Below are 14,745 nucleotides of genomic sequence, written 5' to 3' on the forward strand. Positions count from 1 at the left end.
GGATGGAATTAGAGCTGCCAATCTAATTGAGCACCTTTATAGGATTAAAATGCTTTCACGAAGTTGGAAAATATAAAGATATCCAATACTGAATACGGCAATTTCTAGTGAGGTGCCGGGCAGTGTCACCATAGGAACCTCTTGAAAGCCTTAGGAAAAAACGCTACAAAACAAAAGTTTAAGCCTGCTGAACCAAAGAAAACAAAGCACACAGCAGAGGTGCAAAAATAAATAGAAGTGCAAAATACTTTAATTCCATACCTTGTAAGAAGTTCATGTTTTATAGTTTTCAGGTGTACAAGAGAACGTTGTTGTTCCTCAAATTTAAATTTCTCCACCGTGGACTTCATGTGGGGGTGATTCACAACATAAAGATACACGGTATGGTCTAAAGTGGAAAAAAGGAATAATCTCCAAGAAGTTTACTTCTGTTGCAACTATTATTAGACTTGGTATAGAATTTGGTCATGTTCAAGCACTTTTCTTACACACCTTGCATTTGATCCCCACAGTACACCTGACAGGTCAAATGCCAGAATCTCCATTTTACTGAGAAAACTGAGGCTCAGGAGCTGAATAACTCAGGCACAATTTCAACACCACCAAGTGGCAGAGCCAAGGGAAAACTTTTCTCAGTGGTCTCCTCAGCTGTACCTCCATACCTTCTACAACAGGAAGACACAGAACTACAATGGTACATAAACGGATGTGGTTTCCCAGGGTGGCCCTTCAACAAAAGAAGTGAGTTTCTTTTCTGTGAGAAATGCCTACATTGCAACACACACTCAAGAAATGTCGGGGCTGAGTAAATATCTTAAAACAAGCAACATGTCCCAGCTAGAGTATAAACTGACACAAGTCAACTACCTAAGTTTGCAGTAACAATATTTAGCGAGCCCAATGGATATGGAATGTGAAAATGAATTCAAGAAAAACTGGCACATCAATTCTAGACATCACCGACCCTGAGAATGTTCACCTGTTATCATAGTGAAATATGAACTGCTGTGAACAAGACTGAGGGTGGGAATCTGTTTTCTCAAAACACTGTTTTCTGACTTGACAGAAGTTCTAGGTAAGATGAGCACTGGAGTTTGAAACAGCCTGGTCCCATCCTCCCATTTCAGACCTTGATCTGTGTTCATCTCCCCTATTCCTTTCTTGATGGGGTTTCCAACCATGCAGTAGAGTGAGCCCAAGCCCTGAGATGCAGAGCTTATATGCATGGTCCCTGAAACACACAGGTACCTTTACCCCAAATTAAGGAAAGGTGCTCCCTCACAGATGGATCATTCTTTTAGTCTGACCCAGCTCTTTCTGGGGCCTGAGGCTTTGCAAGCAGACCCCCAGTTGGATTTTAGCTCCCACATGGCCCTTCAGCCAGACACTCATGCCAGACACAGCAGGAACATTGTATGCGCTGCTCTGGTTTTATACCTTCTTTAGGCCTCTATTGGACCCCTCCTTCCATATAAGAGATGCTTGGTCAGAATAGTTTTGATTTTTTTGTCTTCTCATTCCATTCCAATTTATGTATAATGTTTTGCCCTTATTAACTAAACGTACAATTAAAGGAGGTAACAAATAACATTGCAATCATAATATATTCAGCTCCAGAAAGTCTGATTAAATGCTTGAGGGTGGATCTGTAAACTGGTTCCATCTCAAAAAACAAAAACAAAACAAAACCAAAAAACCAACCCATACTTCTCACGCCTAAAACAAATAAACAAAACAACAACAACTACAACAACAACAAAAGATCCAACACTATCCTATGCAATAAGATAGCTCCAAGTTAATCTGGTCACTCATTATACTTTCTTCAATGATGGTGTCTAGATAGAGGTCGAGCAAAAAAAATATGGTCACCCAAATAATTTCAATAGAGGCTGGAGCCCTAATTTCACCCAAGTAAAAGACACAGGATTAGAAATAAGACCACCGTTTTTGTTCTCTACTTGCCCTGTGGACCCACAAACATTTACACATTAAATTAGTCTGGAATTATGAACTATGAACAAGTAATAATAACATGAGCAACTGTTATTTTAAAGCATATGCAATGTATTAATAACTTTCATTTTTTATAACAGCTTTTTTGAGATATAATTCACTTTATCACTACACTCGCACTTTTTTTAATTAAAAAAATATTTAATGTTTTTATTTTATTTTTTGAGAGGGGGGAGGGGCAGAGAGAGAGGGAGACACAGAATCTGAAGTAGGCTCCAGGCTCTGAGCTATCAGCACAGAGCCCGACACGGAGCTCAGACTCACTGACGATGAGATCATGACCTGAGCTGAAGTTGGACACTTAACCAACTGAGTCACCCAGGGGCCTCTAAGCTCACACTTTTAAAACGTACAAGTTAGTGGTTTTCAGTATATTCATGGAGTTGTGCAATTTTAACCACTATCTATTTCCATACATTTTCATCACCCCAAAAAGAAAGTCCATACCCATTAGCTGTCATTGCCCATTCCCACCCTGCCCCTAGCCCCTGCCAACCACTAATCTACTTTTTGTCTCTATGAATTTGCCAATTTTGCAGGCTTGCTATAAATGGAATCATACAATATGTGGTCTTTAGCGACTGAATTCTTTCACTTAGGATAATGTTTGCAAGCATTGCATGCATCAGGACTTCATTTCTTTTTATTGCCAAATAATGTCCTATTGCATATGCATTCATCATCACTTGATGAGAATTTGGGTTATTTTCACCTTTGGGGTATTAGGAATAATGCTGCTATGAAAATTTGTGTGTAAGTTTTTGTGTGGACCTATATTTTCAATTCTCTTGGGTATATACCAACCAGTGGAGTTTGGGGATACTATGATAACTCTATGTTTAACATTTTAGGGAACTGCCAAACTGCTTTCAGAAATAGCTGTACCATTTTCTAATACTACCAACAAAGTGTGAGGTGAGGGTTCCAATTTCTCCACATCTTTGCCAACATTTGTCATTGATTGCTTTTTTTATTATCATTAGAAACATCCTAGTGGGAATGAAGTGGTATCTAATTATGGTTTTGATTTCCATTTCCTTCTTGACTAAGGACACTAAACACATAAATTTTCATGTGTTTATTGGTCATTTGAATATCTGTTTGGAGATGTCTACTAAGATCCTTGGTCCATTTTTTAATTGGGGTGTCTTTGTTGTTGAATTGTAGGAATGATTTCTATATTCTGGATACATGTCTATTATCAGATATATGATTTGCAAATATTTTCTTTCATTCTTTGGGCTGTTTCTTTGCTTCCTTCATGGTGTCTTTTGAAGCAGAAAGCTCTTAAAAATTTTTTTTTATTATTATGTTTATTTATTTTGAGAGAGAGAGACAGACAGAGTGTGAGCGGGGGAGGGGCAGAGAGAGAGGGAGACAAAATCCAAAGCAGGCTCCAGGCTCTGAGCCATCAGTGGAGAGCCCAATGTGGGGCTCCAACCCACAAGTGTGAGACCATGACCTGAGCCAAAGTCGGATGCTCAATGAACTGAGCCACTCGGGTGCCGCTGAAGCAGAAAGCTTTTAATTTTGATTCTATCTGGTGTATCTCTTGTTTTCTTTCATGTTATGTTTTCTAATGTCACACAATTATTTTCAAAGAGGCTTTAGTTTATATATTAGATTTTTTAGAACAATCTCTAAACTGGTTTTGAAGGTCAAATGAAAAGAGAAGGAGATAAGAGGAAGAAGGAATGACCACCTTCTAGTCACCCTTCTTTAATGCAGTGTTAAAAATGTTTGATACACATTTATTATCTTGCAAGTATATATCTTCATGGTAAAATAGAATTTTCCCTCCTTTCACATCTATGTTGAGTCATTGAGGTTGAGCAGCTTGTATTTCCCTCATTTCCCCCTTATTTTTAAGCATTCAGGCTTTACCTTTGTCAATGAAAGTACTGATTCCGTGTGGATTAAATGATGCTTTGTCAAAACCATCACTGATGTTTAGTGCCTGGACCCTTGGGTTTTGCTCATTCAGATCCATCAAGAAAATCTGTCCTGGCTCATCTGATGCAAAGTTTGGCATGCCTGGATATTTCAATCCCTGTAAAAAATATAAAATAAGTAAGCATATATATATATACATTTCACAATATTTTCATGTGGAAGTGAAAATCTCAAAGCCTAACAAAAATATTCAAAGCTCTAAATTTCTTCTAGGTTTCTGGGATTTTTCACTCCAGTCAGCTGTTTCCATTATCTGATCTGAGAGACTACCAATGTCATCTAGGCCATTGGGAATGGGAATTGGAAATGGGAAGAATCCATATTCAATTATTAACATAGAGACAAAGGGTTAAACCAAAAAGTATAATGCAATGGGGCGCCAGGGTGGCTCAGTCAGTTGAGTGTCTGGCTTTGGCTCAGGTCATGATCTTGTGGCTTGTGAGTTCAAGCCTGTTGAACTCTGCACTGATAGCTCAGAGCCTGGAGCCTGTTTTGGATTCTGTGTCTCCCTTCCTCTCTGCCCCTCCCCTGCTCACACTCTGTCTCTTTCTCAAAAATAAATAAACATTAAAAAAACAAAAAGTATAACGTAAGACACTAGCCTGGGTTACTTTGTGTTAGTCCCTTGGCCTGCCTATGCCTCTGGTTCCTCATTTATTAAATAAGAAAGCTAAAGTGTATGATTGCTAAGATCCTCTCCAGTCCTGATAATCTGCAACTAACCTTCCTCAAAGCAGAGAGAAGGGGTGTATGCTTTCATTATATTGCCCCCATCCATTATTTTATCTAGTGCCAAATAGTAGAATCAGCCAAGAATTAACATAGGGGAACCAGTCTCTTTTATTTTTCTTTTTTTTCTCTTTTTTTTTATTTTTATTTTTCAATATATGAAATTTATTGTCAAATTGGTTTCCATACAACACCCAGTGCTCATCCCAAAAGGTGCCCTCCCCTCCCTCCCACCCACTGTTCAAGTTACTGGAATAAAGTTTTGGCAATATTTGAAGAAAAGGATTTATATCCAAATTTTCAGATATATCTATAGGAACAAAAGAGGTCAGAAATAGTCAACTAAGAGACTGGTTCCCCATTGTGTATATAAACCACAATTTATGATGGGGGTGGGAGGGAGGGGAGGGCACCCTCTTTTTTTTCTCTTTTTTTTTATTTTTATTTTTCAATATATGAAATTTATTGTCAAATTGGTTTCCATACAACACCCAGTGCTCATCCCAAAAGGTGCCCCCCCCTCCCTCCCACCCCCATCAACCCTCAGTTTGTTCTCAGTTTTTAAGAGTCTCTTATGCTTTGGCTCTCTCCCACTCTAACCTCTTTTTTTTTGTTTTTTTCTTCCCCTCCCCCATGGGTTTCTGTTAAGTTTCTCAGAATTCACATTAAGAGTGAAAACACATGGTATCTGTCTTTCTCTGGATGGATAAAGAAATTGTGGTTTATATACACAATGGGGAACCAGTCTCTTAGTTGACTATTTCTGACCTCTTTTGTTCCTATAGATATATCTGAAAATTTGGATATAAATCCTTTTCTTCAAATATTGCCAAAACTTTATTCCAGTAACTTGAACAGTGGTTCTTTCTACTGAAAGAGCCAATTATGTGTGGTTATCAACCAATACTAGGTATCCTGAACATAATGGGCCTTTGCTGCACCCCGGGTCATTGTGTCAAAACTTGGGGTTGGTTTGTGCCACACCAATTATAAAACTCAGCTCACTTCCTCCTTCTATCACTTCCCCATCACTCTGATATATATTAATATCAACATCATATCTTTCCTTGTACCCTTATTTCCATTTATAGTCGATTTAAATTATTTCCTTCTTACTCTGTCTCCCTGGCTCCTCCCTTCCTTATAAATATGTATATACATACACATGTGTACTTTTAATAATACTATTCTTGACCCTTCCGCTGCCCTTCATTCCTACCCCCACCCTGGAGGAGTCAATCTTCAGCTGCAAACAACCCACATACATCTTCGAGCTTTCTTTTTTAGAACAGTACTTCTACATCTAAATCTTACCAGAAGCCTGGCTTTCCCGCAGACAACAATGGCACTGCTGAAGCACATCAGAGGGGGTACTATTCCCTTTCATTTGTCTTAGGTCACCTCAGCTGGAGGAGGGATCCGCATGGCCCTTGCCACAAACTTCTCCTTCCAGACCTTGAATCTGTCATCATCAATCAACACCCAGTCTTCTAAGGAAGCCACACCCTTTGCTTACTGCTTCTTTATCAAATTCTTCCCACCCTCCCCCTTGCCCTGGTCCAGCTTTTATATAGGGCTAGTCTGAATTCTATTATATTCTGAATTTATTTCATTACCTTTTGTTTCTCTGAAAAAAAAAAAAAACACAAAACAAAACATGCCATTCAACATGAATCTTCTCTGACTCCCTCCTTTCTGTCTCCGTAATTCTTCAATTTTATCAATTTTTCTTCCTTTATCCCACAATTCTTAAGGAATGGGTATCCCTCTATCTGTTCTTAAGTTTATTAATTTTGCCACCTGTTTGTCATCAGTGTCTCCTTCATTTGCCTGAAAAATTGTTCATATCTCCTTTCTTGAAACAAATCTTCTAGTTTTACTCTTCCTTCAAACACATATTTATCTTGCTTTCCCCTCATGGTCAAATCTCTTAGAAACATCACTTGATCTTGTTGCCTGCCTTGAGTTGTTCCAACTCTCACCAGTTGGTAGAAATGCCTCTATAAAGGTCATACCAGTGCCCTCCAAAATATTTTCTTTGATAACTCCTCCACTTTTCCTTATTTGTATCTCTATGGCATTTGACACTATGATGTACCCCTTTATTCCTTGTCAAAAAGTCAAGAGTAGGATTTCCAGACTGAAGTTCTGCTTCTCTTTCTGCCCTTTCCCCCTTCTATCCTCATCCATCCTTCTTTCCTTCTTGCTCTATACTTTCTCCTTATACATCTTATTCATAAAGTTTCAGATCTTTCTTCTCTACCAATTATTTTCACATCTGCACATTTACCTAGAACATCTCTCTGGAGCTCTAGCTTGCATTTCCAACTGCTTCGTAAGAGTAGTTCAAAATCAAATTGTCAGAACCAAAGTCAACATTCTCCCCTCAAATCCTTCTTCTCATCCATATCTATTATTCTCAGTGAAGAGCTTCACTGTTCTCCCCAATATAAGGTCATGAAATTCCATCTTCAAGCCTACCCTTTCCCCATAGTCAAACTGCCACCAAGCCCAGAGGCTTAGGTGGTGGTAACAATGGACCAAAAAAAAAAAAAAAAAAAAAAAAAAAAAAGTCAAAGACATCTACTTCTTCCCTTTTCACCTGAGGAAAATTAAGCCCAGAGAAGTGAATTCACTGAGTCACTCACATCATTAATTGTACACACTCTTTCTGACACACCATAAAGAAAGGTTTGACAGCAGGCAACATTGCTCAGGGAGGAAGCTCAAGGAAGAACATCAAGCATCTGGGTAGCTTAGGGACACACAAGGGCACTGCCAGTTCAAAGACTGAATGTTCTAGAAATGGAAATGATTTAATAAGTAAATAAGGGTGGGCCATTGTAAAAAAACAAAACAAAACTTGATCTAGATTAAGTGTCATGATGATTGAAACACCTCCAATAAGTGGCTTCGTATGCACCCTGTTTTCTGTTTGAGGCAGTTGGGTAGGAATTTGTAGCAAGTGAATGCAAGCCATTCTTGCAATGTCATTCACCACTGAAAATAGTGAAAATCACCTGGAGGGGCAGGCATTTTATTTTTTCCAACAGGCAACATGTGTATGTGAGTTGAGTTGGCATTGAAATTCCATACTGCCCTCATTCTCCAGCACAAGCATTCAGTAAATATTCAAGTACCCCATGCATGTCAGGTAGCATATTAGGTGCTGAGCATGGCAACAGATGCACAAAGTCCTGGCCATGAGGAGCTTGAAATCTGGAGCGACAGCACCAATGACCACATCAGATATAGTGTGGTATGTAAGAGACTAAGCACAAAGAATGTGAGAGAGCATAGAAGAGGCACGTTGCCCAGAAAGAGTGTTAGGGAAGACTTTCCTGCAGAATTAAAGTGCCACCATAGTGAGGCCTGACAGAGAACTAGGAGCTGGCCCATAATGTGTGAAGAAAGCAGGTAAAGAGAAGCATTCCAATGCCAAGTCCCAAGGTAAGAAAGCAAAGAGCTTGCTTGGCACCTCTCTGTAGACTAAAAATATCTATTGCACAGAATTTCTCTCTAAATCAGCAGCTTCCAAATATGCTCTATGATGGCAAGAATGGGCAACAGGAAAAAGCAAGAATAGGGACTTGAAGTTCAGAAGGGTTGAAAATGAGTAAAAAATATCATCCTTAGCCTATGAGTCATTCATTAGTTTACAAAAAAAGAGCTCTGTTACTTAAAGCTCCATGTTAACATTTCTCAAGGAATTATTTGTGATGAAAATCTCTAGATTCTCCACTGAAATAGTTCAGTACTTTTAGTTACAGTGAAAATAGAAGGTACACAGTTGGAACTACAAATATTATTTCGTAAAAGCAAAGAAGAAATCTTCCAGTTGTAGAATAATCATTCTTTAAAGTCTATTTGGCATAACATTAACAATCTACATTGACAATAGAAAATTTAAGTCAACAAATAGAAAGCTTTTCTAGACAAGCTTTGTTTTATCTTTGGCTTTGGATGAAAACTAAAGAAATAAAATCACTCCACCCACCCACCCACCCCAACAATATCACCCCAACAGCAATTTAAAATCCAAATGAGACCCTGACTATATGAGGCATACTTAAGAAGTTAGAAATTAAGGCCTTTAAGTCTTACTATGTGTGTCCCTTTTTAGCCAAAAAGATACAGATTTTAAAATTCATATTATATGGTAGTATTGTACTGGTCAAAATGGAATATTAGGGCACGTAATTCCAGCAATCAGCATTCACATTGAAAATATAGTCCGTTTATTTTTTCAAAATCTTAGGTCTCATTCCAAATTGCAACTGTTCAGTAAATACATGGCAATTTTCAACATCTTCATAGCATATACCTTTTAGTTTGTTGTATTTAATTTATTTATCGTTCTTCACATAGCTTCTTGATCATCCCAAACCTGTGAAGGTAGTACTGGAAATAAAACACAGGATCTTCTCTACTTATCTTTGAAAGAGTTGGAAGGAACGACAGGGACCTCAAGATCCAAAACTCTCAGGCTTTTGAATTGACACATGTTAACACATACTTTGCAAACATTTACTGAGCTTCAAACACAGGTAGGTGTAGCAAGAGGATCACTAGTTAGTGAGAAGATGACTACCAGAAGCTGAGGTCCAGCAAAATACGGCGAGGATGGACAAATCTGGAGATCAATCTAGGACTGGAATGGAAATCAATATACATTTATTGAGCCCCTATTGAATATGTAACTGCCCATAATGAACTGCCCACATGGGGCAAGCAAGCCAGGGCCCTCCTGTGGTATACTGATTAGCCTACTGGAATCCTGTTTTGGCTTTTTTAGTTGACCGATTTAGCCACAGTTGGGATGAGTGTGTAGGGCTCCATCTGGCAGCTCTAGTCGGCAACATTAATGTACTGTCTGTATAGCTATTGACATGAGCACGTGAGGGGCATGGAAAATACTTACACTGGAGATAAAAGCCAGCCCATTAGGAAGTATATCAATATCTTCAGAGCCATTTTCTGCAAAAGAAGTGGAGGATCACAAAGATGCATGAATGAAGGCTTAGAAACAAAATCTCCCAAGCAAAACTTTAAACTTCTGTTGGAAACTATGTTTAACTTTTTCAACTATTTACTTGGGAAACTACATTAACTTCCAGGAATCCCATAGGCATGCTACTCTACAGTAAAACCTGAGTCAGATTCCCTAAATACTAAATTCTTTTTTTAGAACTCAATTTTCAGGAGCAAAAAGCAAATAACTATAAAACAAATTCATATCCTAGATTTGTTCTTTGAATAACAACTTCTAGGATATGCCCTGAGAGATTCAGTTTTGTTCCCCATAGAAGACTGATCTCACAAACAGAGTGATAACATTGCAAAGTCCTCATTGCGAAGGTCTCTCAAAGGCCTCTCAGCCAAATATTTCTCTCTTCCAACTTGTTGAGGCCTAAAAATATATCATCATCCAATCATATTGGGAAATTATTGAGTAATTGTTATCTGGAATAAAGCAATAGGTCTTAGGAAAGACTAACAAATATAGACAAATTTGAAAAAATGTAGTCAACTCTCTTTCTCATTGAGAGCTGGTCCCAAGCATTTTTCTATGGAAAAAAGCATATAACAAGTGAGTTATGACCATGAATAGAATGAAAAGAGGGCTCACATGGCTCCTAATAGAGAGATAGACCCACATAGGAGGTGCTCCCAAGCAAGCAGGACTGAGAGTAAAGGCAATGGTTATCTATTGTGGCAAACGGTATTTTATAAATATGGTGGGACCAATATGCATCATAGCCACATGCCTTTCTTAAAATGTGATGTTCGTATTTTTCCATCAGGAGGTAAGGTTTGAATTCTCTCCCCTTGACAAATAAATGAGAGGGAAGTGATGCCACATGACCTACAAGGTAAAGTCATAACCGCAAATGCTCCTGGTTCTCTTTCTCTTTCTCCTCTCTTCTCTCTTCTCTTCCCATCCCTTCCCTTCTCTTTCCTCCTCTCTCTGTCTCATCTCTGTCTCTGTCTCTGTCAACACGCACCTTGGGGACCCTGAACTTAAATGTAAGAAGTTTGGAGGAAGAGAGCACACAGACACGACACAAGGTAGAGAAGATACTAGAGAAGTGTCAGATAACTTCATTTCCCAGCCTCTGAGTCACTCTAGCTGATGCAAGTAGAACAGTGAAGAACTGTATCCACTGAGCCTGCTAAAATTGCAAATTCATGAGCAAAATAATTGTCATTTAAGTCAGTCACTCAGTTTTACGGTGTTTTTTTACACAGCTATAGTAATTGGAACATGTGGAGAAATGGTTACATGGGATAATGGGTTGCTAGTGTGTCAAAAGGCAATTGAGCAAAAGGGGAGGGGGGAAAAGAAAAGTGGGACAAAGCCAAATAAAATGCAAATTTGAATCAACAGAATAATGAGCAATGGGCACTGAAAGCTAGAGAACAGAGGAAGATTTAATTATATATTCATTTACTGAAACTAATCCCCAACTAGTAACCTGAAAATTAAATTAATCGGAGCTTTCCATTTTCCAAACAGTCCCGTTAATCAAGATTTATGTATCAATGGTATCTTGATGGCCTGGAAGATTTAGTGCTGTTTCCACATGGAATAATACAGACACTGGGAGAATCCAGCAAATTGAATAAAGCAATTAAAAAAATCACATTGCATACAGGTTGGTTAATTTTTGAACCAGCTTTTTTTTTCTCTGAAAACCCCTTTTCGGTTTCCTTTTGCCTTATTCTCCTTCTCAACTCTGCTATGAATGTGGATATTCTCCAGGCTGTACCTGCCCTTGGCTGTTTCTCATGGCAGAGTAGTCGTTCTACCTGTGCAGTCGACTCCAGTTCCATGGCTTCAGCTTCTACCCAGGCGTCCTTGACTCTCTAATCTCTGTATCAAGCCCAAACCTTTCCAACAATTTCCAGACCTCTACATTCACCTGTATAGTGGACATTCCTACCTGGCTTTTTCACGTCTCATATTTAATGTGTCCCACACTGATCTGGACATTTCCCCTTTGAATCGGCTACATTTTCTATATTTTGATTTCGGTGGATGGCACTTCCATCCCCCAAGTACACAAATTAGGAAACTTGGAGCTATCTTTGATGCTTTCTTTTCTTTACTCCCCAAATCCAACCGATCACCATCATTTGAGCTCTAGAAATCCCCCCTGAATTTCCCTAATAGCCTTCTAACAGGTCAGTTTTGCTTCCCTACTACCATTCTCTGCACTGCTGACAGTCATCACCTTAAATGGCAAAGCTGATCTTGTTACTGTCCTGCTTAAAACCCTGCAGAGGTCTCCTAGGGTTGGCAACATAAGTCTTAAACCTCTTGGCCTGGATTCCAAATTCTCCACATGTTGGCTCCAGTCGCAGTTCTTATGGCTCCCACTCCCACTCCCACTGGCTATACCAGCTGTGCTGCGGTTCTTCTGTCAGTAGTTCCTGAAATGTGTCAGACTCATTCACCTGCATGCCTGAGCACATGCTGCTGCTGCCCCTTCTTGGCAACCCACATCTTTCTCACACCACTTCACTTCCCCTGGGCTGAGTATCATGGGCTCTAAAGAAGAGCATGGGGGCCACCTCTTCAGCCTTTCCAACCTCTCTCAGTTCCAGCACCCATTTTATGTGCTAATATGGTCACCGGTGACTACCTACACCATGATATTTTTTTCACTCCTGGGCTGCAGCCTTCTGCTGACTTGTTGATTTCCTACTAGATAATAAGCTTCCTGGGAATAAGGACCAGTTTTCATTCACTACTCTAGCTTTGTACCCAACATAATACCTGCCTTTTCACTATAAAAATTCTCAATGAAAACTGGTTGACTGACAAAATAAGATAAACCATGTTAGTTTCTTGAACTTTGTCTTGTCTTTGGGTTAAACTGTTGACAGGTGAGTGTTAATCTCTAAGTACAAGACATCCTGAATTGTGTGTTCTTTGGTTTGGTTCTTTTATCTTCCAAATGCCATTTCACATATCTCCTATGACAGCACTAATCTCCCTCAATAATTCAGCTACAATAGGAGTGGGTATTTTCTGAAGGTGTTGTATTTGTCTTTATTTACTTAATCTGGAGCACAGGGATGCTGGTGCTCTCCACTCAGATGTGAAGAAGAATTACCAGCTGATTGCACAGTATTCCCACCCCTCCTCGTCTACTTCCCCCACCTACACTCCACCTGCCTGACAACACAGTGTATCTCAGCAACAGTGACACCTGGGGGAGTAAGAGGCCCCAGGACACCCTCCCCCAAGTCTTCCCTACATACTCGTTAGCCTATGCACAGCTACCCTTAAAACTCCACTGATAAGTGTAAAATCAGTCTTATGAAGAGGTGTCTACTGCTTTTTAACCTGTCCATCCTCTACTTGGCATGACTTTGTTTCTTTGGCCTTTGTTCATTTTCTACAGGCACATTGAGAAAGTGTCACACACAAAACACTGTGACCAAATAATATTATTACTGTTTCACATCTAGGAAAGAAGATCTGACAGGCAACTATAAAAACAAAAGGAACCTACAATGGAGTAGAGACATATGTTGGAGATATGGGAAGCTGCTGGAGAGGAACAGGGGCTGAGAGGAAGATAGAAAGACACCAAATTCAATGACTGTCTACTTGATAATCCTGCCAAAGGTGGAGCCCCAGTAAAGCTACTTGAATTTCAAATGCGGCTTTGATTAGATGCCAAGGGCAGCCAAATCACTTCCTGGTTAAAACAATCCTTGACCTTCAAAGACTTGGAAAAAAGATAAACCTAATACAGAAGGAGCTATGGGATATGATTCCTACAAGTTAGAAATATTTCTCTTTTCAACTTTTCTTCATAGAAAGAATACTGGGAAGGGGGGGAAAAAAAGGAAAGTTTCTTCCATCAGTAAAATTAACCACAAAAGCCTAGATCTTGAAGAAAATGTAAGTCAGAATTTTCCTCCAGCTCTGTTACTGCCCACCAAGCCCTGCCTAAAATCCTTTAGTGGTTTTCCGTTGCTTCATAAAGCTTTTCACTCGTCAAATAGTTGGGTCCTGTGAGGGTCGTCTCACTAGCTATTTTTTATTTAAATATCCAGCCTGCATTGTTTTGGTCAGCTTTATTTATTAATATTTCACCTTTCTGCATCTCAGATTTTGTTTTCTGCTGCCATCCTACTTTCTGACACTTCTGTAACCAAATGTGTTGTCAGTAGATAAGAGAGGCAGTGTCACACAACAAAGACTACAAGGCATAGAAGAAAACCACCCTGGCTCATAATCTAGGCCTGTCACCCGCTGGTTCCAGACCACTGGGCAAGTAACTTCATGCTTCTGTGTGTCAATTTCCTAATCTGCAAGGACAGAAGGAGCACCCACCTTACAGGTCGGTTGTGAGGATGAGGTAAGTGTTTGTAAAGGACTCAGCAGAATGTTTCTAGACACCAGGCCTTTAATAAGGCAGCGGTATTATTTTTAGATATGTATCAACACTGTCCTATTGACAAACTTGTGTAGTTCTCCAAAGTATAAAATGGAAATATGCCAATAGACATAAGAAGTCCCTTTTGTTTTCTTCTGCTCCCAGCCAGTTTCCAACCATTTAAGCCATTCTTTTCAAAATATTTGGATAATCAGAACATTGATCTATGTCTTACAATATTAACCCTAGTTTTAGCTTCGCAAATCTGTTTGAATTATGTATCTGAAAGTCAGACTAGACTTCAGAAATCATCTACTTTAATTACCCCTCTACATTATTTGGCCGGCTCATATCTTTTGAGAGATAGATGTGAAATAAATATGAATATTACTCTACAAAACAGTAAACAAATGAGTGAATGTTACATTTCCTATTTCTTTAAGAAATCCAATTAAATCTGACCCTGAATCCACATTCCACTAAACTGAAGGGAAATTCAGTCTCAGTCACTACTGGGTCTTCTGCCAGGGTTGTGCAAATAGTGTAGGTGGCCAGTTTTTAAAAAGCGGAATGTTTGGGGAAGTCCATCTGGCCTTTAATCTACACTAGTCATCGCCAAATTACTCACTGCCAAGCCTGTGCATTTCATGTC

The 14,745-nt window shown here is 39.2% G+C and overlaps 1 protein-coding gene across 1 annotated transcript in view; it reads right to left on the reverse strand.

Annotated features, from left to right (window-relative positions):
* PON3 (paraoxonase 3) overlaps window positions 1–14,745 on the reverse strand; it is a 28,110-nt gene that overhangs the window by 9,438 nt on the left and 3,927 nt on the right. Inside the window, exons 3-5 of the mRNA XM_043588919.1 lie at window positions 9,620–9,675; window positions 3,901–4,066; window positions 262–388 (exon numbers count right to left, since the gene is read on the reverse strand). Of these exons, the coding sequence (XP_043444854.1) occupies window positions 262–388; window positions 3,901–4,066; window positions 9,620–9,675 (349 nt within the window). The remainder of the gene's footprint in view (window positions 1–261; window positions 389–3,900; window positions 4,067–9,619; window positions 9,676–14,745) is intronic.

Source organism: Prionailurus bengalensis, chromosome A2 (genome assembly GCF_016509475.1).
Source record: "Prionailurus bengalensis isolate Pbe53 chromosome A2, Fcat_Pben_1.1_paternal_pri, whole genome shotgun sequence".
Lineage (NCBI taxonomy): Eukaryota > Metazoa > Chordata > Mammalia > Carnivora > Felidae > Prionailurus > Prionailurus bengalensis.